Source organism: Canis aureus, chromosome 31, assembly GCF_053574225.1.
Source record: "Canis aureus isolate CA01 chromosome 31, VMU_Caureus_v.1.0, whole genome shotgun sequence".
Classification (NCBI taxonomy): Eukaryota; Metazoa; Chordata; class Mammalia; order Carnivora; family Canidae; genus Canis; species Canis aureus.
Window position 1 is genome coordinate 19,404,577 of NC_135641.1, and position 27,306 is coordinate 19,431,882.

The window sequence follows — 27,306 nt, forward strand, 5'->3', positions numbered from 1 at the left end:
TATCTGTTACCTCTTCAACATTTTGATTTGCATGCACTCTCAAAAATGAATTCCAGACATAGAAATCACAAGTTTCCATAAACATTTTTGGGAAGGCAGACAATATAACTTCTCTGTTAATAATGAAAAAAACCTTTGACAGACTACCCCATAGCTGTGTTCTGGCTCCTCCCGTGTGTGAATGGGAGGCGGGCACGGCAAGGGAATTCTCATTCCAACCATATGTGAAAATAGACTAGTGATGCCTCCAAGTTTGAAATGATGCCCTTCCTAGAAATTTCTACGCAACATAGTAAAGATAAAAATGGATAAGCTCCAATTAGAATTATTTCTGATTTTTATTCTAAATATAAAGGTTTATCTCCTACTTTTCCAAAAGTAACATTGAACTTAAAATAAAAATGAAGTAATTTGATTTCATTATGTGGAATAAAGTTAAAAGAATATTGGCCTTAAGTTTGTTAGTTATTAAAGTTAAGGGTCTTTAGGATAGTAATTTTTTCTTAGAAAAATAAGGAATAATTTAATCATGGAGGTGTTATGTCAAAAATGAATGCTTACAATTATGTCATTTATAAATATGCATTTTTTCATCAATGCAATCTTTTTAAAAAGTGCTTGATGGATTATTTTGTACCAACATATATGTGTGCCCACAAAGACATATGTAATAGTGTAAAATGATTCATCAAACAGACTGAATTGCATCTTTGCTCTGTTTTCTGATTTAAATTTGACACTATGTAAATGTATTCTGAACTTCTGTTGCTTACAGTAAGGGGGAAGAAACAAAAAAATAGTTGGGGAAGATTGGCTGGCTGGTTCATTCCGTAGTAGATTAAGCAACTCTTGATGTCACGGTTGTAGGTTTGATCTCCACTAGGGTATAGAGATTACTTAAAAATAAAATCTTTAGGGGTGCCTTGGCGGCTCAGCTGGTTAAGTGTCTGCCTTCGGCTCAGGTCATGATCCCAAGGTCCTGGGATGGAGCCTACATCTGGCACCCTGCTCAGCGGGGAGTCTGCTTCTTCCTTTCCCTCTGCTCCTCCCCCTGCTTGCACTCTCTCAAATAAATAAATACAATTTAAAAATAAATAAAATCTTTAAACAAACAAAAACATAGTAGGTAAAAATTTATGTAACAAAAGGAATGTATAATAATTTATAGTATTACGTATGATAATTCATGAGAGTTTAACTGAGATTAAACTCGGTTTATATTTATCTATATAAATATATAATATATAAATATATTTAACATAATATAATTTACATTATATTATGTATGATAATTCATGAGAGTTTAACTGAGAAAACAAGAGGCTTATTCTTATTTTTGACATATTCTTATTGTAATATATGACATTATATTATAGTGGCTTGTAATACGTGACATTGTATTTACAATACGGTAAATATATATTTTGATGTACTGGACTCTAAGTTCTTATGGGATGTTTTTTGACCAAGTAATCAGTCAGACATAGGAAAAGTATGCACATTCATGAATCAGTGCATCAGTTATAAAATCTCAAATTCTGGAACTTGTCCCAGAACTCAGCAATCCAGCTTCTGTCTACATGTACATAAAGTTTTAAATAAAATTTTCCATTTCCAGTCTTTTTTTTTTTTGGCATAATATAGACCCTGCTATATTGTTTATAAGAGAAAACAGGCATAATTTAGAACCACCAGGGTCTCCTACAGACATCTGTCCATTCACAAGAAGTACTTCTTCCTTCAAACATGTTTTGATTCAGATCTACGTGGTGGTATATGAGTTTCACACTTATGAAAATAAAAAGAACAAGGATGGAAAGAAGGTTAGGAGAGAAGATTAATGTCTCAAGGAGGAAAGACAATAGAACTAAAAGTGAATTTTATCTTTTGTGTGCACTATTACCGGAAAATCACCAAATAGCAATACAATGTCATTACCTATTTACTCCATTCATCCAATCAATGTATGTTAGGTGACTGCTGAAAATAAGATGCCATTAGGTACATAATTTCAATTTCACTTCAGCAAAAAAAAAAAAAAAAACAAAAAACAAAAAACAGAGGGATTCCTTTTCCTCCAATTTTCTATCTTAGTAACCAGAGAGGAGAAATTTAGTACTTGCCAGGTAGTATAGAGAATTTTTTTTTTTTTTTGGTATAGAGAATTTTTTTTTTTTAGTATAGAGAATTTTTTTAATCCTTTAAAAACTGGGTAATATATTCAACTTTTTTCAAAATAAAATATGTAAAGATGGATCTGCAGTGAAAAGTCTCCCTCCCTCTTCCTGTCCCTGATATGCCTCATTATCTTTAACTCCTTCAACACACAACCACTAGCGTTAGTTCCATATTAATGTTAGTTGTTTCTACAGTTTTACAAATAGAACTAATACAAAAAAAGCAAAAGCAAAACAAAAACTTGTTTAAATGTAATTTCACAAAAATGTATGTGCAAGGCCATCTATAAGGAAAATTCTCCAGAAGTAGAATTGCTGGGGCAAAAGGTAATTTGCAATCTTGAGAGATACTTCTAAATTGTCCTCCACAGAGGATATAACTATTTATACTCCCATAAGCAGTGTACAATAATATCTTTTGCCCTATGGTCTTGCCAATATGTTATCAAATTTAAATATTTTGTTAATTTGATAAGTGTGAAATGGTTATTTCATTGTAGCTGTAATTTGCACTTATAAAAAGTAAAGTTGAGCATCTTTTCATGTTAAAGAGCCATTCATATTTCCTTTTCTGTGAAATATCTATTTATAAATGTTCCATCCATTATTCTCTTATATCCAGGAATTCTTTATACATTAAGGAGGTTAGTCCTTTATTTGACATAAGTCACAAATATTTGTCTCTTCATGAAATGTTTTTTGTCATGCAGAAGTGTTTTAAAAAAATAGACAATATTTTTCTTGTGTAATTTCTGAAATCATTGTTAGAAATACTTTCCCCTCTCTAACACTCAAAGGTTAAAAATAAGTTCTGACGTGGAGATTTCTAAAACTAACAATACAGTCAGACTAGAGAATATAATCCAAATCTGTGTGTGTGTGTGTGTGTGTGTGTGTGTCTCATTCCTACCTCCCCTCTTCCTCAGGCAACTTCTTGATCCTCCTCCCAAGTACTGTTCTGCATCTCTAGGAAAAGTCAAACTATCCTAATTCAGGAACCCTTCTTCAAATATAAGGAGTGGGAAAAGAAGGAATCTGAGAAAGGGTGTGTGAAATCGAGAATTCTCAAAGCAGCCGCCACCCTTGCACATATCAAGACAGCCACATAAAACCCCTCTGGCATTGTCATTCACCACAGTGCATGGAAGAAAGCCAGTTTCATTTAAGAATGTCCTTGATGAATCAGTAGAAATTATTAGTTTTATTAAATCTTAACCCTCGAGTACAAGTCTTTTTAATATTCCATATTAACAAAAAATGCATGAAGCACTTTTACTGCATACTAAATAGAGGACTGTGGGTATCTCATCATACTTTGAGTTGCCATTGAGTTGCCGGCTGAACTACTAGTGCCCTGAACAAACCATGGTTTGTTCAGACTTGAATATTTGTTATTTTCTCAAAATTAAAGTGAATCTATAACCTCAAGGGGAAGAAAATGATAGTATTGTTGTCAATGATAAGATTTGTGTTTCAAGTGAAAATTAAAATTTTGGAAAACTTGTATCCATCACAGTGAGCTTCACAGCCTCCAAATGCTTAAAGACTTTTCTGAGAACATCAGTGTTATAATTAATGAGTGTGATTTTTTAATATTGCGTATGTATAACTCAATGAACCAACATTTTCCAAATGACCAGAACATGAAATTACAGAATCATACATGGGTAAAAGATTCATCAAAGTACAAGATATACCAATGGATTTTAATATAACAAACTACAAAAAGTTGATTGATAGCAGTTTCAGATTTCACATTGAAAATAACCTTTAAGAAACTACCACTTGTCGAGCTTTGGTGCAGTATCAAAGAAAAATATCCACGATTATCTGAAAAGGCTGTTATAATACTCCTCACTTTTCCAACTACATATCTGTGTGAAGCTGGATTTTCTAGATATACTTCAATCAAAACAACATTTCACAAGAGATGAATGCAGAAGCAAATATGAGAATCCAGCTGTCTTCTATTAAGTCAGACATTAAAGAGATTTTTACACATGTAGAATGATGCCACTCTTCTCACTAAATGTTTGTGTTGCAAAATATAATTATTTTTCATCTTTAAATATCATGTTAACATTTGATGGTTTTAAGATTATTTTTACATTATTAAATACTTAAAGTTTTTATTTCTAATATGGTAAATAACAAAAGTTCTGTGGAATCCTCAATAATTTTAAGAGTATAAAGGATTCCTAAGACCAAAATGTTTGAAATCCAGTGAAGTAGAGTTTATCTCTCAGATCACTAAAACTTCAGATCAGTTATGAGGCCAGGTAAACACCCTGGATGTTGGGTAGGCACGTAACTATAATCTTACTTCCCTGGCTGCAGTATCCTGAGTCTCACTTAGGAAAGAATAGAAGTAGAGGAGACACCCCAGAAATGCATAGTACAAGAAAAATGTTGCATTTTTTATTACAAGGCGGTATATGACAAACATAGCCATTGTGGCAAAGATTAAAAACCACCTAAATGTTGCTTTGTTGTGTTGTCGTTGTTAGTTTTTGAATCTTCCGTGCACAGACAGCAGGTTGATTTAATTGTGGTCTCAGTTTCTCAGAATGTTGTCAACATCGGTCCATGCAAGATCTTTTTTCTTCACTTTATTTCACTCTTTCTTTAATTTTCACTCCCATGTCCCTCCTCAGAACACTCACTTATTTTAAAAAGATTGATATGTATCTTTAAATGTGTGGAGCACTATAAAACAGGTATGGTGGTTTCCTGTAGAATTTATACATTGTATTTAAATAAATAGTATTTTTGCTATAATTCTCATTCCTATTTTTTCTTTCATGATTATGTTTTTTAAATTTCTCCATGTTCAGTTAGTTCATTGGCTTCTTACTGCTGCATAGCATTTCATAGTATGCATCTACGATAGTTTTACTTATTGATTAAATTTACTTATTGGGCACCTCAGATGCATATCTCTCCCTTCATTAGGGATAGATACTATCACATCCAGAAATACACCCCACTCAAAGTTTTGTTAGTTCTCTGGAAAAATATGTTCCTGAGTGAGACTGCTATGTATATGATCGCTTTCCAGATGACTGCCCAATTTAATACCTCAAGCTGCAGTGTAAAATTCTCCACTATCCCATATCCTCTCCAATATTCAGGACTATCCAGCTTCCGATTGCTGCCATTCAAATACTTGTAAAGTGATATTTCATGGTTCCTTTACTTTGAATTTTACCTCTTTATAAGGAACTTTAGCAACTCTACATTTGTTTTATTCCTTTAGACCTCTTTTGTGAACTGTTTACTCTCTTATGAATTTTATGAATTATTCTCTTTGGTTCCCTACCATTTTTTGTTGACTTAAGGAGTTCTTGCATATTAAAGATATTATCCTTGGTTGGTTTTAAACACTGCAAATATCCTTTCCCAAACTAACATCTGTTTGTTAACTTTATCTGCAGTACATTACATTGAACAAAGTAATTTTGTTATAGCCAAATCCAACTACTCTTTTTTGACTTACCATCGGTGCTTTTGAGATTTTGTTTAAAAAGCCTCTCCTTACCCCCTTGGTCACAAGGATTTTATTTCACGTTTTCTTCTATTTATAGATTTATTTCTTACATTTAGGTTTTTAATCTGCCTGGAGCTAACCTTTGTGTAACTTAGAGGTCTATATTTTTCTCCATATAATGAGACAGTTATCCTATTATCTACTAAACATTTTGTCCTTTTTAAATTGCCATGTGGTACAAAGCTTTATCATATAATAAGTCCTTCCAAATACTTAGATCTATTTCTGAGCTCTAAATTCTGCTTCATTGGTCTATTTATATATTGCTAGGACAACAGCATCATATCATCCTTTATAGTATGGCTTAATATCTGATGAGTGAGAGTGACAACTATATATTTAGATCATCTTTCTATGTACTTTTTTAGACATTTGGGGGACTTCAGGCATCATATAAATTTTAAAATTTGTTACATTGCTCAAATATCAGTAAGAATTTTGAATAGAAATTCATTTAGTTTGCATGTATACTTGGAGAGGACTGATAACTTTACTAGGTTAATTCATACCAACCATGAAAACAGTATTTCGCTTCTTTGACTCAAATCTTATTTATGCCCTTTTCTATTTTTCTGTTAAAGCAAACCCCAAACATAAAGCTTTATATTTCTTAAAATCTTATTTTTATTATGAGAATAATCTGTCTAAAAGAAGTGCTTTTTTGAGCTGATTTATCTATTTCTATTACCCTTCCTCAGTTTTTGTTAGCACTCATAGTATGTTTATTCAGTTGGATTTTTATATAGATAAATCATATCACCTGCTAAAAATGATTTTTATCTCTTCCAATCCTAATATGCCTTATGTCTTTATTTTACTTTACAAGATAGCACCTTCAATGATTATGTTTAAATGGTAGTGGAAATTGTAAACCTCCTTTTCTTATTTTTTTGTTCCAATAAAAATACTTAAAATTCATTCCAGTGAATCTATTGCAACTTTTTCATAAATAATTTGGTAAGTTCTTTGATGCTTCCAATATTCTATAAATTTTATCATAAATAAGTATTAATACTTTATTCTGCAACTTTTATCACAAATAAGATGTTTTTGTGTCCCATTAAATCATCATAGGATATTTCTTCTTTGGTCTGCTGTTAAAGTGAAATACATTGATACATTTTTTTTTTTTAAGATTTCGCCTACTTATTCATGAGAGACACGCAGAGAGGCAGAGACATAGGCAGAGGGAGAAGCAGGCTCCCCACCGGGAGCCCAATGTGGGACTCATTCCCAGGACCCCAGGATCATGACCTGAGCGGAAGGCAGACGCTCAACCACTGAGCCACCTAGGCATCCTACATTGATACATTTTTTTGATGTTGAACTATCCTTTCATTCTTGGCATAAATACTACTTGATCAATATGTATGATTTTTTAATAAACTGTTGGATTTGGTTAGCTAGTATATTATTTAAAATTATTATGCCCATATCCACAAGTGATATAGGCTTATGCTTTACTTATGTCTTCTTTATCCTTTATCTTGATTTTATATCAAGATTATACAAGCTTCATAAAATTAGCTGGACAACTGGACAGCTTCTCTTCTGTTTTTTTTCTGGAGCAATTTTTTAAAGATTTTATTTATTTATTCATGAGAGACACTGAGAGATGCAGAGAGAGAGGCAGAGACACAGACAGAGGGAGAAGCAGGCTCCATGCAGGGAGCCCACCGTGGGACTTGATCCCGGGCTTCCAGGATCACGCCCTGAGCCGAAGGTGGCGCTAAACCGCTGAGCCACCTGGGCTGCCCTTTCTGGAGCAATTTCATAAAATAAATACTGTTTATCCCTTGAAAGTTCGTAAAATCTCACTAGAAAAGCATCTAAGCTGGGGGCTTTGGGGGAGGCAGGTTATCAATTATTTTTCTTTAATCATTATTTATACACTGAATTACTTTATAACTCTATTACGTGAATGCATAAGCTATGCAGAAAGTCACACACTTGTAAGAAACTAAAGAGGTAATACACAATTATGCCTTTAAATTCACACAATACAGTTTGTGCCAAATATCTTCCATTCGCCTGTTCGGACCCTTGCCCACCCTGCTATGCCTCAAGAAGCTGCCCTGTCTAGCCATGTTCCCTGAACACCTAGCACCTAATTGGGTTAGGACAACCTGCTGCAAGAAATCCAAGAGTGAGGGGACCCTGGCTGGCTCAGTCAGTGGAGCATGTGACTCTTGATCTTGGGCTTGTGAGTTCGAGCCCCATGTTGGGTACTAAGATTACTTAAACAGAAGAAAGAGAGAGAGAGAGGAAGGGAAGGGAAGGGAAGGGAAGGGAAGGGAAGGGAAGGGAAGGGAAGGGAAGGGAAGAAGAAGGAAGGAAGGAAGGAAGGAAGGAAGGAAGGAAGGAAGGAAGGAAGGAGAAAAGAAAGAAAAAGAAAGAAAGAAAGAAGAAAGAAAGAAAGAAAGAAAGAAAGAAAGAAAGAAAGAAAGAAAAAGAAGAAGAAGAAAAAGAAGAAGAAGAAGAAGAAAGAAAGAAAGAAAGAAAGAAGAAAGAAAGAAAGAAAGAAGAAAGAAAGAAAGAAAGAAAGAAAGAAAGAAGAAAGAAAGAAAAAGAAATCCAAGAGTAGAAGATTGTATACTGGGGTATTCATTTCCCTAGTCTCCTTGCTAGAGGTTTCCTCAGGCTTATTGCTTCCTTGACCAAAATCATCTTCTCTCAAGGTGGCCCTCCCTTCACCATTCTTTCTCTCTGAGTTACAGAAATTGTTCCCCCTCCTTGTCTATATATCCTGGGGACATGAGCAACCGCTGCTTTTACTAGTCCTGGGATACTATACTAATCTTTGTGCTTTCCCAACACCTTTTCCACATGTTTATAAATAGTCTCTTTATGACACACATCTTGATTATCCTAATTTAAAAGTGCCATCTGTTTCCTCCTGGGATCCTGACTGATATACCTTTATGTACTTATACAGAGAAAATCTACCACTACCCCCCAAGTCCTCTGGATTAACAATTACTAATAGTTTAGTGTACCTCCTTCAAAACATAGAACACACATGTGATGTATATAACACCAAAACATGCAGATAAAAAAAATAATGTTTTTAAAATGAGAATTTTTTTTAAAAAAGTGAACATTTCTCGTTGCTATTGGCCTCGCCTCATTTTTCTGACTCTTTCCTTTCTCAGTCCCTATACCCCTTCCCCTAATCATTTTGATGACTGTACCTCTGTCTTCTCTACAGGCTCATCTCACTGAATTCAACTGTGCAGGTTCTATGCATAGTTCCCCTCTCTCATCACCCTCTCTCTTTACGAGAACGTATTCCCTTGTGAAGGTTCAATTATCATTACAATGCAGATGATTCCAAAATCTCTGTCTCTAGCCCTGACCTTTCTCCCAAGTTCCTTCATTTCATGACTCACTTATGGTTGTCCTCAACCTGAACATACTAACAGCTATTCAAACACAAAAGTTAAAAACCAAATTCATATCTTTCCCACAAATCCTGTTCCTCCATTTGACTTTCCTCTTTCTAATCTAAAACCACCAATCTGCCTATTTTCCTTGCTTAAAATTTTGGTCCCATACTCAATTCCCTTTGATTGCTTTCCATCACTCCTACTTGGCAAATTTTTAGCAGCTCGTATAGCTACAGTATTCATCTAGTACGCACTGCTTCTTTTAGTTACCAACAGCCAAAATCCCATAAGTACTTCTCCTATCCTGGCATCTCACCTCACCTTCCCAACTCAGCTCCCCACTGCTAGCTTTTCCTGCCCACATACCTAGCCACCCAGCAGATTAACAGCCTAATTAATCCTGGGGGGAAAACACACCATTTCTATTTCCAAATTTAAAAACAACTGCCCAGGGGGTACCTGGGTGGCTCAGTTGGTTAAGCAACCAACTCTTAATCTTGGCTCAGGGTCATGAGTTCAAGCCCCATGTTGGGCTCCATGCTGGGTGTGGAGTCTGCTTTAAAAAATAAAATAAAAAATAACTTCCCAGTATTCCCTGAATGTACGTCTGAACATCATGGTTTGTATCCAAATGCTGCTACTACATGACCTTAACCTACTCAAGCCTTCATCGCAATACTTCCACCATGCTCCAACCAGGGAGCCTTATCGTGTGCCATTTTCTCTGTTTATAAAATCTTCCTCACATCTCTGCTACTTTAAATTCTTCAAGGTCCAGTTCAAACTCTACCTCCCTATTGTGCCTCCCTTGAGACTTTAATCATATTTAGCCTTACATTATATTTTATGTGTGGTATCATCTTGTTTACCAGATTAAAAATTCTCGGGGAAGCAGGGACTATTTCTTACTCATTTTTGTTTCCCTCACAGTATCTATGCAACCTCTTTCACACAATTGGTAGTCAATAAATATGCATTGAATAAATTAATCAATGAAAAGCAAATCAGAAAGAAAGAACCAAGTTTTATTTCCCTTAATGAAGATTTAGAAATCATTTGCTTTGGGTTTTTTTTTAATATATTTTTTTTCTTTTTAAAGGCATGCGCACCTATATCCTATAACAGTTTTTTTTTTAATTTTAGACTTATAAAAATGATTATAAGTCCTGTAACAGGACTACCGGAGATGTAGTCCAGTACAAGGTATGATGGATCACAACATGACGCATCATTGCAATATGATTTCTAATCAAAAGTAAGTGTCACTTTGGCACAAGCCAATCTTCCTTTAGAGAAAGAATAAAATAAAAACTCTCACTCTTTTGAGTCTTGACTGAAATACTCCTTGTAGTTACTTCCTCTTTAGTGACACTACTATCCAAATCTATTTGAATGAAATTATCGTAATTGTATTTTTGTAGAAAATCATGCAAACAAAAAATAAATATGTGCATCTGGCTGTTAGAAGTTGGATGTATTGAGTGACCAGCTTATCTTAAAAGCTAAAGTATTGCAGTGTATAAAATAAAAACAACTGTGGTGTCAGAAGGGGAGTGATGCAGGTGGCTCATTAGATCTGTTTACTACTTCAATGTGAAGAAAAGATTGAACATTTTCCTTCATTCATTTCTTCCTTTCATCCTTCCTTCTAAATGTTTCCTATATGTCAATTATTATGGTAGGCACCAGGGCTGACATAACAGGTAGGATAACGACATGAACCTTTCTTTAAAAGAGAGACAGAATTACAAATAACTCATGGGAAAATAATTTAAATGTAAAGTTTGTGCCAGGCATAGCAGTAGCATAAAAATGATTGTTACAAATAGTTTTATCCTTGAGAGCCTTTGCTAATCTAGTTTTCTGTAGCTTACAATAAAATATCACCCACCAGACAAAACCAGGAAAAAAAGGAACATATTATAAGACTTCAGTATTTGAATAATTTATAAATAAGCTACATTGCTTAAAAACCTCAATTCATTTTGGCAACATGATGAGATCACTGGTCTCAAAGTTGAAGAAAAAGCAGACAGCATTGCAGGGCCTGAAAAGAGCATACAGTTGTTAAGTATTTAAAAGTGGGCACTCGTCGTTATTATTTTACATAGTCAAGAGGGAAATGCATGTTTACTTCAGTTTTTTTCTTTAAGATTTTATTTATTTATTCATGAGAGACAGAGAGAGAGAGAGAGAGACAGGCAGAGGGAGAAGCAGGCTCCATGCAGGGAGCCCAACATGGGACTCGATCCTGGGTCTCCAGGATCAGAACCTGGGCTGAAGGCGGCACTAAACCGCTGAGCCACCCGGGCTGCCCTACTTCAGTTTTTAACAGCATAGTTACCTACCTTAGATGTCTTACCTCTGCGCCAAAAAGTCATTTTAATTTCAAGCAAAGCCACAGAGCATCATTTCTCAAAATATGTATGTGATTGTTTATTTACTTGGCTTTCTCCTCACTAGATCATGAGCCTCTTCTGCAACAAAGACTGTTTCCTCTTCATCTTTACATCTACTGCCTAAGCACAATTCCTGGCACAGAGCAGACAATAATATTTGTTAAGTGAAAACTATAAATACAGCCTGTTAGAACTTTACCAGCTCTCAATATTCAAGGTTCCTAATGCTCACCATTTGCATCTTAACCTCGTTCTAATAACAAAAACAAGGTGGCAGGGAGAGGATTTTCAAACAGCCTCATGTAGCATGTCAGTGTTTCAACAAAGCAAAGCCTCAAGACTTACTAGGGACCCTTAAGTGTAAAAAAAAAAAAAAAAAAAAAAAAGAAAGAAAAGAAAAAAGAAAGAAAGAAACTTTTATATATTTCAATTCAAAATTACACGCTTCCTGAAAATGCCCCTCTTGTGGGATATCTGTAGAATACCGTGAGCAAAAGGAAAACTGCAGACTTGGTCCTAAATTTCAATTAAAATAATTGTATTTATTATTTTTATTTTTATCCTCATTTTTGCTGTAGTTGCTGTGAATGGCTTGGAACATGCAAAATATGCTAAGCAAGAAACACAGTCCATACCTGAAGAGTTAGCAGTTGAAAGGCACGAAGAGGTACAATGGATTTAAAAGCCTCTTGAAGAACAGCCTTTTGCTGCATAGATGCCAGGCAAGACAGTATGTGGCAGGAAAAGAGTTGGGGAAACTGCTTTAAAAACCTATTAACTAGGAATGTGAAAAAGCAGGGAACAATTGGGAAAGGAGGGAGGTGCTCACTGCTTAAAAGGCTTTTAAATGTGACCATATTTTTGTTGGCTTTTTGCCTGCAACATAAAATGAGGATGGTGTACTGAATGGCTAGCTGGCTGTTGAAGGTGGAATGAATGGGAGCCAGGCTAGGAAGTCAAGGCTGAATTTTGAGATGCCACTCTGGACTGTGTGCAGCTGTTGCGACAACTCTCAGCAATGATTTAGTGAAGTAAACACAAAATTCAGTCAGCCTGCTCAATCACCCTTTCATTCTTGTGTTTTTCTTGATCCCATAAATATTTGCCTATGTGGTCTTTGCTACAGATATTAAGGAGTTAATAAATTAGCCAGCCAACAGGCAGGAATCAAGAAAAGCCACAGAACTTAGAATTGAACAGCTGACAGCAGATTCTGCAGGTGCAAGATGAGAATCAGCTCTGCATTTTCTCTGTAGCACAATTTTCTCTGTCTGGGCTGTGGCCTGATTTTCTGGTCCCTTCAGGACAAGCTGAGTTATAAGAGAGAATTCCAGAGGGTCTTGCTCTATGATCCTCTGAACTCTAACCTTCTTTAAAAAGGAAGCAATCTCCTTCTGTGTTTAGACTGATAATATTACATATTGGCGGTGGCCTTGTAAGATTTTAGTTTCATGTTAGGAAAGAAAAGTACTCTAGATGCCATCCGACTTAAATAAGAAATGGTGGATTACACTGCACAGCACAATGAATCAGCCTCCTACAATTGGGTGTCAAGGGGTGAGCCCACATACGTGTGTGCATGTGTGTGTGTCTAAGAAAAGTGGATCACTACTTGCCTTGAATATATAAGTACCACAGCAGATAGTAAGGTTGTAACAGAGTAGGGGAAAGGAGAGAAATGAACTGCAATAAAGTACATATTTCCAATAAACTGTTTATCACATTATTCTATCACTCCATTTGCTGATAATGGACATTCAAGACTAAACTCCACATTGTGGCAGTTCTCCCAAATCCTTTTGACGTATAAGGATAAAATTACTAATTATATAACACTTGAAAGTTTTCAATATGATCTCATGATTAAAAAATATTCCAGTGTTTCTTCTCTAAAGGGCTTTGGGTTACCTGCAAGTGGGATAGTGCCTGAGTTGATTGATAATAGGAAAATTAATTTGATTTTTCTTTACACTGGTGACTATGGCCTACACATCCAAACCCTTTTGACCAGACTCCTATAGAAAAACTCAGATCTGAGACTTTTTTCTAGGTAGACTCTGTAAAAGATAAGTGCCTTCAGTTATTGACACTCAAAATGGAAGTTAATGCCTACTATTAAATCTCATTTTGGATCTTCTTTTTCTCTAAGAAGATCCAAAATGCTTTACCTCCCTAAAATCCTACGCTTCCAAATTCTCCTTCTAAAACAGAAGATCCTATGATTTAGAAGATAAAAGATTAGCTACTTCTCAGAAACACTGGCCTTAAGGGAGCACTGCAAAAGTTTCCCCAATCCAAAAATATATTTTCAGACTTTGGGGGGGGGTGGGGGGGGTTGTCTATAACTCCACCATTAGAAATGTGAATATTTAGAGTAAGTCTTTGTCCCTTAATGACAAATTCACTTTCAAAACTCAGTAAAATTAAATACACAAAAATACCTAAAAATATGTGTACTACAAATACAACTTTAAGTATTTATGAGCCACAGATTAGAAAGGAATGTATAAAATTTAAGTTATTTATGGTGTGAGGGGGTTGTATTATAAATTACATTTTTCTTTTAAATTTTCTTCTCATGTGCTTACAATAAATATCAATAAGGAAAATGAAGCATCAGTTTTAAAGACTAATTCAGCTTGACCACTGTATATCTCTAGCCAGGAACTTAAAAAATAAATACATAACATTTTAAAATAAAAAATACAAATACTCTCAGTAAGTACACATTAGATTTAGGAAGAAAAACATCAAACTCAACAAATATTTATTTACCAGTTAATGTATATTTATTATGAGAAAGGCACTTTGTTGGGCGATACAGTGGATACAAAAATGACCAAGATCTGTGCCCCACCCCCCTTCAAAGAGCTTCTGGCATAGAGCTAGTAACTTTGATGAAAGAACACATTATTATTATCAGTCATTAGTACATTACGGTGAATCCATTTATTAGCCATTTGTTTCAGATTTTGAAAAGCAAAAAAAAAAAAAAAAAAATGGAGCAAGCCTGGGACACTACCTAGGGAACATCAGCCTGGATTAAGATACTTAATGAAGGGAGATGAGGGCAGTGGGCAAAGCAGGGAGAGGCCAGAGCACAAAAGAAGGACGAAGATGAGAGCATGCTAACTGCAAACCGTGTCTCTTTCAGGGCGTTGATCAGAGCTAGCTCGGCCTTCTAGGAAATGATTTTCAACATATAAAATGGACCCTGACAAAGTATTATTCTTATCAATCAAGGTGTGCCAAGGAATCAAAGAGGAGTATTTATACACAAATACACCTTTATATTCACAGTATGCACTTTGAAATAGTATGTATCTCCTTATAAACCACCACTGTAGTGAAAACTGTTGAGTCTAATCAGTTTTGAAGCTGATGTTGCAGATTGGCACTATTATTCCGTTCCAAACATTTAAAACAGAAGGAAAAAGTAACGCCCTTAAGGAGTCACATTCATCATTAAATATTTTTCAAGGTGTGTGGGAAGTGGGTTACTTTCTCTTTTTTTCCCCCCTCCTTTTCTAGATGTCAAAATACATTGTTTTCCCCTTGCTGGTGAAGAAATATGGCCTTGAGAAATGTCAGATGAGCCCACTTTCCCAGACCTCAGAACCATACTACTGAGCTATTATTTTTAAATGTGTTTCTCTTTCCAAGACTCATTTCTTAACAGCTGATCACTCTCATTAGGAAGTGCTAACACTCACAGGTTCTAAATTGTTATTTGGTCCCTAATACTCCATTTGGTGATCAATATCCTCCTTTGCTCCTCCCCCTAGCTGCCACAGCCTTATTCTCTGTTACTGTCTATCACCTTTTTCTCTTTCTTTAGTTCCTTTCATTTTTAATCCTTCCTTTTGGGCCAACTTGTCTCCCTTTTATATCCGTATTTGCTTCCTCCTCCTCTTTCTCATTCAACCCTTTCTAGACCTTTAGATTCTGAACACTGACATTTGTGACTCAATTTTTTTTTTTTTTTTTTTGCCATGGTGGCCTCTCATTAATAAAATTTTCCTTCTCCACAAGATTGTCCCGAGAAAGCATAATCTTAAGCATCTACGATTGCCCAAATAGAGATCGCTTCATTGGATTCTTCATGTGCTAAATCAAATGTGTTCAAGACTATGATTCCCTACTCCTATTCTCATTTAGTATTTTTGCGTGAGTCTCCTTATTATACCTTTCTGTCGCAACATGGAACTTAAGTTTTCTGTGGTCTAGTCTAAACTGTACACGGGACAGTGATAATGACCTTCTGACCCTACAGTTCTTCCTGGCTATAGGTAGAATTGATAGCAGTTTTTCAATTTCTCCCTTGTCTTTGCTTGAACATACTGGAATTACAACCTCTGACAAAGGTAACATCCCTTTTGTAGTGGAAACAAAAGGACTGTGTAATGAATTGGTTAAGATTACATTGCATGTTTAGATGATGAAATCCAACTGCAGCTCAATTCCTCTATTTCCTCTAGCTGGGCCTGGTCTTTCAATAAGACATTATTGACTGGCATCTTCCTCAGAACAGGTGCTTTGGAATATAGTCTTGCTGCTTCGGAGTTCTTTAAACTGAAAAACAACTGTAGTATAGGTCAAGGGAATCAGATATGAGACAATAATGCCCAGTATCTTAGGATGAGCACTGTAGATGATCCATAGCCAGGTGGCACTAAAATAATGATGGATCCTTGGATTTATACAATGTGCTGACTCTTTTCAAATTAACTTTAGTTACTAAGGTGGCAGATGTGAATTACAGTTTCATATGCCATTTCTCTGCAAATTTCTAGGACTCAGAAGAGCTAGGAGGGAAGAGGAAGACAAATTTTCATGATTCATTACTACAAATTTTGCTTTACTGACGTTATAAAATGAATTTTTTATCTTTATGAATATGGAATCAGTTAATGCCACAATTGTGGGGTATTAACAAGCTCTATATTTTTGTCACAAAACATCATCTTTGGTTGCTCTGAATAGAAAATTCAGAGCCTGTTTCTACCTTTCCTCTTATTTTACTTGTACTTTTGCCTTTACTTAAAAAAAAAATCACTTGGGATTTTTGCTTAGTATAATACCATTATTGGCTGCAGAAAATATTTAAAATGTGTGTTTTCAAAGAATTATCAGATCGTTTATTCATCTTTGAGAGAAAAATGATTCTATTCATCTCAATTATTTTTGCCAAGGACTGTAACACTAATTTTACTCTTTCTAAAAATTAAAATAGCAAACAGTTTATATAAGGTGTTGATAATTACCTATATTATTGTACTGCTGTGACAGATGTTGGCAAAAAAGCCTAAAATGCCTACAGCTGTGCACTCCATGACATCTAGTTTATACTCAGACAGAAGGCTAACAGATGTTCTGAACTGTCACTTTGCCTAAATGTTTTTTAAAGTCTAAGGACCTGCTTTATAATTCACTAGGGCCTGGTTTGGTTTCACAGAGGTCCTCAGAATTCCCATCTGTGACAATTAATGTTAAAGACATTGATAAATCAACCCCTGTGTTTTCCCTCTTCTTTAACAAACAGGCATCAGTTTATGTATGGATTGTGCATTGTAAAAGCCGTTTTTATATACGTCCTAGTTGTGAAATTCTCTCCTTAAACACAGATAGAATTGGGTTGCCAGAATTCATGAAGATTTGTTTTGAGCATATGGAAGGCGCGTTTGTTTTGCGTATATGGAAAGAGCCAAGAAAAAGCATCCATTCTTTTCTTTTTGCTAAATGCTCAATCTTATGTACCTTGGAAGTAAATATTAACAGTTTCTAGTGAGCTATATTTTTCTAGTGCATAAAAAAGTGTGGGTTTTTTAAAATTTATTTTTATTTAGCATTTTAATGACTCTGCGCACAATAATAACTATTAATTGGTGTGGCCCTATTAGAATGATGGAGGAACAAAATAAATGGCATTCGCATAGAATACAGCACATCTTTTCCTACTTGACACCCTAATACTTCCTCTTCCCAAACATACCTTCAGATCCTTCATACAGAATTACTGCCCCGTGCAAAGGCCATCAATGCCTTATTTGCTATTGCTCTTAATTTTAACAAGCTGGATTCCTGTAGTACACTTGCTTAATAGTTTAAACATTCTGTTAACAATCGGGTGTTTGGCCTATCCTGTTTCTCCTCCTTCTGTATAGAAATATAACTCCAAATAGTACATCTTTCTGGGTTTGTTTCTAAATTAGTCCCCACACTTAATTATGAGGATGAGAGGGATGCCTTATTCCTCTTTGTTATAGGCTAAGCTCTCAGTAATCCCAAACAAAAGAGCCAGTTCTGGAAGATATAGGATTTGCTAGCAGGATTATGGTCTCATAGATAATGATGTGCAGTCAGCAGAAGCGAAGCTTTATTTTAATTCAAATAAGCTAGTAAACAAACCACTGACAAGTCTGCTGGTGAGAGTAACTGGCTGCTGTTGCCACATTGGCAGCTAAATTACAGAAAATCTATTATACCCTGTTCACCATATGTTTAATTTAATACAAGATACAAATTAAACTATCCACAGTGCCTATTAAAATAACAATACTTTTTTTATATTTGAATGTCTTAAAAATAATTTCTACTGACCTTTTAAAGGGTGGTTTTGATATAGGTGATTATCTGGAGGGGAAAGGTAGTTAATAGAAGGCAAAAAATTTTAATTGCCTTTCTGAGAAAATAAAAATATAAATGTTCGCTGGTTTGCAGTTGTTAATAAGGTTAATTAGTAGTCATGTGTTCTGTTATTACTATATTCCCCTCCCACCCTTTTGGTTGCTGAGGCTGGGGTTTTAAGAGTGGTACTTAGTCTCACCTATATGAGTCTGTCCTCATGAAAGCATTACCTTGATCAAGCCAGCCTATGGGTAGCCTTAAACCTGATGCCAAATGAGGCGTATATTCAAAAAAATTGAGTTTACACTCTAGGTCCAACTTGAGTATGGCACAGAAAAAAAGACACAGACTTTTATAATCCTTGCCTTAAGTCAACCTCTCCATAGCCAAAAGATCCTAAGGAGAGCCAGAATTAAGAGGCTGCCATCCAGAGAAAGGAAAGAAGGAAAAGACAAGACCACACACTGTCCACAACCAATTTCCTCCTGTACCCACAACAGTCAGTAACCCAATAATGCTTGCCTAAGTCCATTTGGACTCAGTCCACCTGATTCTAAAGACTGGCCTGGGTTTTGGAATTATAGAGTTAGATTTGAAACCCAGATCTACTATTTCCCAGCTGTGTAACCATAGACATTTAACCCAGCTGGATCTTCCCATACTTTATTAAAAATAAGGGGGGGGGATAATAGTTCCAATTTTATAAGATTATTATGAGAATTAGGTAAGAGAAAATATCTGATAAATAATAGATGCTCACTAAAGTTTAGTTCCTTTCCTCTCTTTACCCTTCAAGCAAATAAAATGTTGTTCTTTCTTCAATGGTGAAGGGAGAATGATAGGAGACAGGTTTGGAAGGGGAAGTGTAAATAGAAAGTCTGCCTAAAATCATTTTCCTGGAATCATTAACTCCCTTCTATAGTCAAAACCTTAAATGGTATGCTCCTTTTCTTCCGAAATTCATCACAGTATTTACTCTAAGAACGTGTCATAGGCCACCCAGGCTAACTCCCTATCCTTGGGCCTCTGAAATAGAGAAACAAAGAATAATCACCACACTTTGGGATACTTTTTCAAACTTTTATGAACATGCAGCCTTTGCACTGGGTCTGCAATAGCGCTCGTGGGGCTGCCCTATGTGAATTTTGGTTCAAATATAAGCCTAGCACATCCAACTGTGTACTGGTAGTTACAATATTGCATAAGGTGTACATTTGGAAGATATCCCCACCTTAGGTTATTCTTGAAGTCCAGCAAATGATAATATTTTCTCTAAAACACAAGTTTATTCACCTTGGATTGATGCAAGAAGGAATTTCATGTATACGGTACTGGTGTATGCCAGAGAGACACAGGACAAATATCCCATGGTGCCTTCCCGTTACTCCAGGAGAGCCTAGAGACATTTCCATTTATTGAAACTCTGAATTATTGGTAAAGCAAGAAATCAGAGGAAAAAAGGAGGGGGTCACAAAATGTGTGGTATATTTTAAATACTTTACACTTTAAAATTGATATTGTTACCCCATAAACTCAAAACGTGCGATTGCTTGTATAACTTCATTTCTTACATAACAAGAATTTAAACTTTTAAAAAACACCATTCATTTTTTTTTTTCAGTAATCGCTACCCCCAACATGGGGCTAGAACCCATGATCCCGGAGATTAAGAGGCGCACACTCTTCGGATTGAGCCAAGCAGGCTCATAACAAGAAAATTTTAAAAGACGCCATCGATGAACGCGCCCCTAGGCCTTGTTCCCGGCTCCTCCAACTCTCCTCTTAGTCCTAGAAACACACCTGTCTCTAGAACCAGGTGTCCGCCTTGGCATAAAACAAAGGCCCGGGGAATCTGAGAGTTCCCGTTTCCCGCCAGGTAGGAAGGAGGGCCCTGGGAGTCCCTGGCCACCCCGGCCACCCCGGCCACCGCGACGCCCGGGCTCTCCGGCCGCGCACCCGCACCCCCGCTCGCTCGGCTCCCCGCCGCGCCGAGGTGACCGGCCGGGCCTCGCGGAGGGGGCGCGCCCCCCAGCGCCCCCCAGCGCCCCCCAGCGCCCCCGGCCTCCCAGCCCGCGTCCCTGCACCGACGCACCGCAGAGCGAGCCGAACCCGCCGGCCGTGCGCTCCCGCCGAGGAGCAGCGGGGGCCGGCGGCGCTCGGACGCGTGAGCCCGGGTCGGGGCTCCGCTCGCCCGGCCGCCGCCCGTCCCCAGGTCCCCGCAGGCCTCGCGGGCCCGGGGCGCGCGGCGCTGGAGCGGCGCCCAGAGCGCGGGAAAGCGGGCGGCGCGCGAGGGCCCGCGGGCGCAGGGGGCGCGGCTCGTCCCCGCGAGGCACCCAGGCGCCCGCCCGCCCCGCGAGCCGAGGGGTCGCGGCTGCGCCGCCGCGGGGTCCGGGTCCCCTCGGGCTTCCGCGACCACCGAAAGCAGCGCTGGCGGCGCGGGGGGCGGGGGGCGCGAAGGGCGCGGCTCCGACCAGCAGCTGGTCCCGGGGCCTCGAGGCGCGCGCTCCGCTCCCGGTTGGACCCCGCAGCGCGGGCAGCCGGCGTCCAGGGCACGTCCGGCCCGGGGCCGCGGCGGCACCGACGTCTGCCCGGCGGCGCGGCCCACTCATCCCGCCGCGTGCATCGAGGGGCGGGCGGGCGGGGAGGGGAGCGGGGCGTCCCGAGTCCCGCGGGGCACAGGGCGGCCCGGGCGCCGCAAGCCTGCAGGTGACGGGCGCAGCCGCCCTCCGACCTGGCGCGGCCGCGGGGTCCCGCTGGCAGGGGCGGGGGGCCGGCCGCGGGTCGGGGCCGAGGCGTCCCGGCCCCACTGGCCCGCACGTGCGGACGCGCTGGAGCGGCCGGGTCGGGGAGGAGGGAGCCGGGGCAGAGGCGGGCGCTGGGCGCTCTGGGGAACGTCGTGCCGGGGCGGCCACGGGGTCGAGGAACGCGCAGCCCCTGATCGCGCGTACGGGGTCTCCTTGCAAGCCGCGCTCGCCACTTTGCAACCGGGCCCCGCGTGCCCCTCTGGCAAACCCCCTCCGCCATCAGTTCGCAGAAATCCTCCTTCTTCCGCCCTTTCCACCTGTCCCTTCCCTCCCCCGCGTCCTTCCACGTCGGAGTCGCTCGTGCTCGTGCCGCATGCCCCTCGCTCGCCCTCGCGGCACCCCAGCCTAGGAGGCTCGGGGTAAAAGCCCACAGCGCCCCAGGACAGCTTTGGGCTTGTAGAATCGGAGAGCGCTCCTTTGGCCCCAAAGCACGTCTCAGTAGCGAAGTTTCCAATTCAGAGCCACCTATGAACACCCATAACTGGGTTCACACGGATCTCCCCACCACCACCACCCCACCCCCGCCCCCAACCTCTTCAGAAAGCCGTTTCCACAACTTGGAATCGTTTTGGGCGGGGTGTGTTTGCTCTGAGAAAGGGAGCTGACCTGGCAGCCTAGTTGCAGGATACAGAAAGGTTATTTTTCAAAGCAGTTTTCCAGTTGCAGGCGACCTGGTTCTGGATTCCCTCACCTACCAAGGCAGTTTGGCACTTTGACCCTTCACCTTAACACGTTGCACATTGGGGTTTTTTGTTTGTTTGTTTTTGTTTTGGTTTTGGTTTTTAGTTGGAGGCTGAGACTTCCCTCCACGTCAGATGGAAGGTCACTGCATTCCAGCATTTGAGACTTCAGGGGACATGCCTACAAAACAATCTTCCCCATCCTTCACAAGAAATTGAGGCCATTTGAGAGATTTTAAACTTCCTTATGGCTGGGATTGAATAGATTTAATTGATAAAATGTGGAGTGTACTCACCTTCAGTCACCTTAGGCTACTCACTGATGCCTTCCTATCTTAACAGACTTAGATTCAGCCCCGAGCCCCTCCCTCAGTGAAAAGAGGACAGCAATTCAGATTCTTCTTTCAGTACGTTCAAAAAAGAAAAAGCACAGTTGATCAGGTTGGGGCATCTTTTATAAGTTCTGATATTGAGAAAAAAAATATGACAAGCAAAGCCAGAAGAGATCATTCCAGGTTATTTCAGTAGATTACTTTTCTAGTGCAAAGTTATGAAGACTGGATTAAACATTTTATATTTGCCCTCTCCCACTCCTTTAACTTGGAAGAACTGTTTCTACTATTTTGCATAATGCTCCCTACCTTTCATACGGTGCCAGAAGTCACAGGTACACTCTCCTTAGCCTGTTCTATTAAAGGTGGTTCTTGATTTACACTCTTCATTTCCTTTCCCCAACACACTGACACTTACTTATACAAACACACTCTTCTTGATCCAGAATGTTGGGGTGTGTATAGCTTTTGGTATTGCCCCTTCATTCTTTCTGAACTCATATTAAGGTGTTCGCCCTGAAATATAAAATGTTACTGAGAAACAGGCATGTGAAAATTTGTTTAATTTTCTGGCTTTTTTTTTTTTTTTTTTGCATTTGTCTTTCAAGATTCATAGGGAAGGCCGTAACAGGTGTCTAAGTCATAGTCCCCAAGAATCCCTTATTAGGTGACTTCCAGACCAGATGTAAACCAAGAACATTATTGTTTCCAAAAGGGGAAGTAGAAGCTAAGACCAGTGTTGTCCAGGGATTCATTTGAGCGTTTATCTTTTTTTTTTATTTTGAACAGTTTGTGGGAAAAAATGGAGGAGTATATGGGTTGCGGGGCGGGGGGAGGGGGCGGGTGGCAGAGATAGAGAACCCAATGCAAACTTGTTTTGTTTTTGTTTTTGTTTTTGTTTTTGATGAAAGCCATTTTCCCAGACTATTGTCTTGCCCCCAAGTGACAATACACAGAGCACAAGTCCTGAAAGCGGATTACTGTCACTCTGGGCTACTGGAGGCCCGGAGAGCCCTGGCATTAATTCCTATAGAAAGGTAGCTAAACCTAGGCATCTTGCCCTGCAGGGCCCTCATTGCCTAAGAGTTCAAGGTTCTCTCAAAGTTGATACTGACCTCCAGCTAGGTCTAGGTGGCAGGGCTCTCCCGCCTAGAAGAGGCAGATGCTCCCCATGGAACTGAGGAGGACGCAGGGTGGCCCAAAGAATCAGCCTGAGGGGATGGGGCACTGTAGCAGGCAGGCTGTGGCCACCAGTCCCCTGGCAGGAGAGCAATCAGTGAGTCAAAGCTAGCTAACAGTGAATGAAAGAGCCAAGAATGGGACCCTTTGGGTGCTAGAGATTAGCCTTTAGCTTGTTCCACCCCTCCCCCTGGGCTCCCATCCTAGGTTTTGAGGGTTGGAGATCTAACCTGAGGACAAGGCGAGCATGCTAAGAAAACATGCCTCGCACCCCCCCACACCCTGTCCAGCGTGCACGCAGGGGTGGGAGCTTGCAGAGACCAGGAGAGATACCTCCAGTCCTCAGTGATCTGTGTGTCCGACTCCTGCAAGTTGTGCATGGTCAACAGGGGGACAGGAGGTGGGAGGGAAGCCTCATTTTCTTCAGTCGCTCTGTCTCGGGTTGTGTCTCCTCTCCCCCAACCCTATCTCACCCCACCCCAAAGAGAATTGAAACTCCATTGCCTTTGCCTGCACTGAGCCTAAAAACTCAGGACTGGATAAGGTTACTGCACCATTGATACGATTGCAGATTTTTTTAAAGCCTCCTCAAAGAGACAGATGTTTGGGCTGATTAAAAATTGAGGAGGAAACCTGCAGCTGCACCAAGGAATAATCTATTGGACAAATATTTTAATAAAAAAAATATGAAGAGATCAGCCCGACCTTGCAAGGTCTTCTGCTTTAAAAAAAAAAAATCTTTATCAAACCCCTATTCTATGGCTTCAATAAACAGAACCCATTACCTCACGGCATCTTTTGTTGGCCCCATACAAGAGAGAACAAAATGGTTATTCAGGGGAACGCTTTCGATTTTTATTGTGGGTAGCCTGCACAAAGAGCCGTGTTATTGTATTTAAAAGAACCATCTGTAGCAGAAACAATGGCATCAAATTATCTTTGAATACCCACTGAAAAAACATAAAGCTTTTTTTTTTTATTCTTCTTCTGTACGGTGGGGGGATAGAGCAGTGTTAGGATAACTGACTTTTTTGTTGTTCTCTGGGTGCATTCTTCTCGCTCCCCCTCTCTCCCCCTCACCCTCTCACTCCTCTCTCTCTCCCTCTCCCTCTCTCTCTCTCTCTCTCTTTTAAAAAATCAGCCATTTGGGGTTTTAAGCCATAAACGATTTTTCTTGTTGCAGGGGATTGCAGTGGCAAAGCTAGGCTAGGTCTTGGAGGCTGGTGTAAGGCGAAGCGGGTGAAGGCAGGAGGCTGATGGAGAGACTGGGGGGAAGAAAAGCCGAAATGGATTCACGGTGCCTTGGATGGAGGACGAGAGGGGAACTGCAAGCTCCTTCAACTCGTTCTGTCCGGTGAGAAGTGATCAAGCTTGGGCTGACAAGAGGCTCAGGAAGCCCTCACGTTCTTTCGCTTTTTTACCTGCCAATCAAACTGCTACAAGACAACACCCTGATCTGGCATGGACATGTAAGTAGCTTGCAACCCAACTTTGACATTCACTGCTAGCTCACTCCTCTCCGCCCACCCCCCAACTCACTTTCTTCCCCTCTCATTCTATTTTTTTTTTCTTTTGACCTTTAAGAGATCTAGAAATACACCCTGTGTGGCAGTCATTTAACACAGGCAGATTTAAGTCTGAAAGCGTTAACTTTTGGAATTAAATGCTAATTTTGACTTCTTTAACAAATGCAGAAACGAAGACATTATTTTATTCTCTTCGGAACAGTTTCAGTGCTGAACATAATCAGTTGCCTTGCAAGGGTGTGTGTGTGTGTGTTTTCTTTGAAAATGAAGAAATCCGTGAGCCCCCAGAGAGAAATGCAGAAATGAACATTTCAGGCTTCCATCTTAAAAATGTGAATTTTTAGCATCTCATCCCTACAAAAACAAAACAAAACAACAAAAAAAAAAACAACAAAAACAAAAAAACAGCAACCACCACCACCACCACCACCACCTTCTCCAGACCAAGGTTACATAGGATGGGAAGAGTGATTTGAGCCCAAAGGTTCCTATCATTAAAGGGTTGCTACTATTTCATCTGGCGTCTTATTATTTTGGTGGCAGTTGGGGAGAGGGCGTGAAAAAAAAAAAAAGAAAGAAAGAAAGAGACCTGGCGACACCTCATTCTTTATAGGAGATTGACATTGAGGGGTCTAAAGCTGCAAGAGGACAGGAGAAGCAGGAAATATTACCTGAGAGCAGGAATCAGAGAGCATGGCGGAGCTGGAAGCCAGGAGGGCTGCCGTGGGAAGTGGTGCGAGAGCGGACGGGCTTGCTCCCGGGCGCCCCCTAATGGCCATCTGGGCCAGTGTTTTACTTTCTTAATTCAATCCTGGGAAAAGCAGCTGGGTTTTTGTTGTTGCTGTTGGTGGTTTTTCTCCGCAGGCTTAGAAACTAAGAGACTATTAGTGGAGTAAATTGATTGTTTTCATCCCAGAAACTTATGTATGTGCCTTAAAATTATCAATGTTTTCTCCTCAAGCATCTCCTCCTCTCCCAAAATTTTGCTAGACTAATAGAGGAGGAGAGGCTACTGGCAGATTGACTTTCGGAGGGTGGCCCATGCCCAATTAGCAATCCGGAGAAAGGGATTCCTTTCCTACCTGAGCAGCATTCAGACTCTTCTAATACACTGAAGGGGTCTTGGGGGCTGAGGTGGGGGGGGGAGGGGATGATTTGGAAATTGCAGATTCTGACACAAGCTCATTAGAATACAATTTAAAGGGGCCTCTTAGGAACCTCTGTTATTGCGACATGTGGTGGTCAGGGGGCTTTCCTTCCCGCCTCCTTTTTCTTTTTTTCCTTTTCTTCTTTCTTTCGTTCTTTTTTTTTTTTTTTCTTAAATTTGGTAGATAAAGGTTAATCTTGGGCTGAATGATAGAGCTATGATTGACAAGAGAAAAGGTGTTGAGGGCAGGTCGCGCTGTCTTATTTACAGCCCACTGCTTGCTGTAGAGTCTTTGTTAGGACTGGAAAGCTAATTTAGTGCTGATCAAAAGCACCACAGAGTTAAAGGACTGGTAATGACTGCTAATTTCATTTCAGCCTCATGCATCCCCAACTGCTGTAATTAAAGACACGCTATTTAAATACAGGTGAAGGTTTTTTTTTTTTTTAAAGTTAGGGTGGGGGTGGGTGGATTACAATATTACTTAGATTTCATCTTCTACACGGGTGTTATGTAGTCCAACATCAGATTTTTTTCTTTTTAAGAGCCGCTTCTTGTCATTTATACCTGGCTTTGCAGAATCGGCAGTCGTGAAATATGTCAATCACACAAAAGCCCCCGTTTAAAGAAAAAAAAGGGGGGGGGATGCAGAACAGTAAATGTTTAGGGGGGGGATTTAAATATTTGGGTCTCTTTTCTTTTTCCCCTTCAAATTAATAGAAGGGCCTGCGAAATAGCTAAAGTATTTGAAACTTAGGGCAGGGTTAACAGGCCAAAGGGATCAGTGTCAGCTTTTTAAGTACTTCTAAAAAGATCATGTGAACAGATGGAAAAATATATTTTTAATTAAATAATTTCCCCCACACTGTAGCTGCAGTGTTGGCTCAGAAACCGTGTAATTCCTCAACCAATAGGAGTTTCTTTATAAGAACATCAAAGGATAAAAAGCTCTACATTTTCGTAGTTGGTTAAAATTGATAACCCCCCCCCCATACACACACACACCCAAAAAAAGAATTTAGCCTTTAATCTCTTTTTATCCACGAAGACTAAAGCTCTGTACTCGACCCCGCGAGCGGCTCTCGCCTTCCGGGGCTGGAACCGGGCTCAGATGTGAAGCGGCGCTGAGCCGCGGCGCAGGTTCGTGACCAGCGCCCCCTGTTGGACACAGTAGGAGATGCACAGCGCCAGTCCTGCAAATCGAGAGAACCTTGCTCTGGGGTTAGATAAAACTCTTTATTACCCTCCAAAAAGGAGATGGGGCGAGGAAACAAGTTTTTATATCCTTGAAAGATAATATAATTTAATTCACTAAAAAATAAAAAGGAGATGATACAATTTTAATTCAATAAAAAAAAATAAAGACTAACCTATTCCTCCTCCTCACATCACAGCCACCCCCTACCCTCTTTTTGGGTTTGGGACTCTTTTTAGATTCTGAGATAGTAAAAACAGGTAGAGAAGCATGATTAAAAAGAGAGAGAGAGAGAGAGAGAACTTTC

General features: G+C 39.6%; 2 protein-coding genes across 38 annotated transcripts in view; one reads left to right on the top strand and one right to left on the bottom strand.

Annotated features, from left to right (window-relative positions):
• The window catches only part of LOC144302455 (uncharacterized), a 193,687-nt gene extending 167,937 nt beyond the window's left edge, over positions 1-25,750 (bottom strand). The window contains exons 1-2 of one of the 2 annotated variants that reach the window (XR_013369321.1): positions 25,329-25,750; positions 24,821-25,011 (exon numbers count right to left, since the gene is read on the bottom strand). Coding sequence is in view for 1 of the 2 variants with exons in the window: in XM_077879800.1 (XP_077735926.1) it covers positions 25,329-25,436 (108 nt within the window). In the remaining variant the exon portion in view is untranslated. Of the gene's footprint in view, positions 1-24,820; positions 25,012-25,328 lie in introns of those variants that run through there. The other variant, XM_077879800.1, reaches the window with a different exon arrangement.
• The window catches only part of LOC144302453 (uncharacterized), a 696,165-nt gene that overhangs the window by 619,386 nt on the left and 49,473 nt on the right, over positions 1-27,306 (top strand). For 28 of the 36 annotated variants that reach the window (XR_013369309.1, XR_013369306.1, XR_013369298.1 and 25 more), the window contains 2 exons: positions 19,758-20,012; positions 24,315-24,600. The gene's annotated coding sequence lies outside the window, so the exon portion shown is untranslated. The remainder of the gene's footprint in view (positions 1-19,757; positions 20,013-24,314; positions 24,601-27,306) is intronic. The other 8 variants (XR_013369299.1, XR_013369304.1, XR_013369302.1 and 5 more) reach the window with 1 other exon arrangement.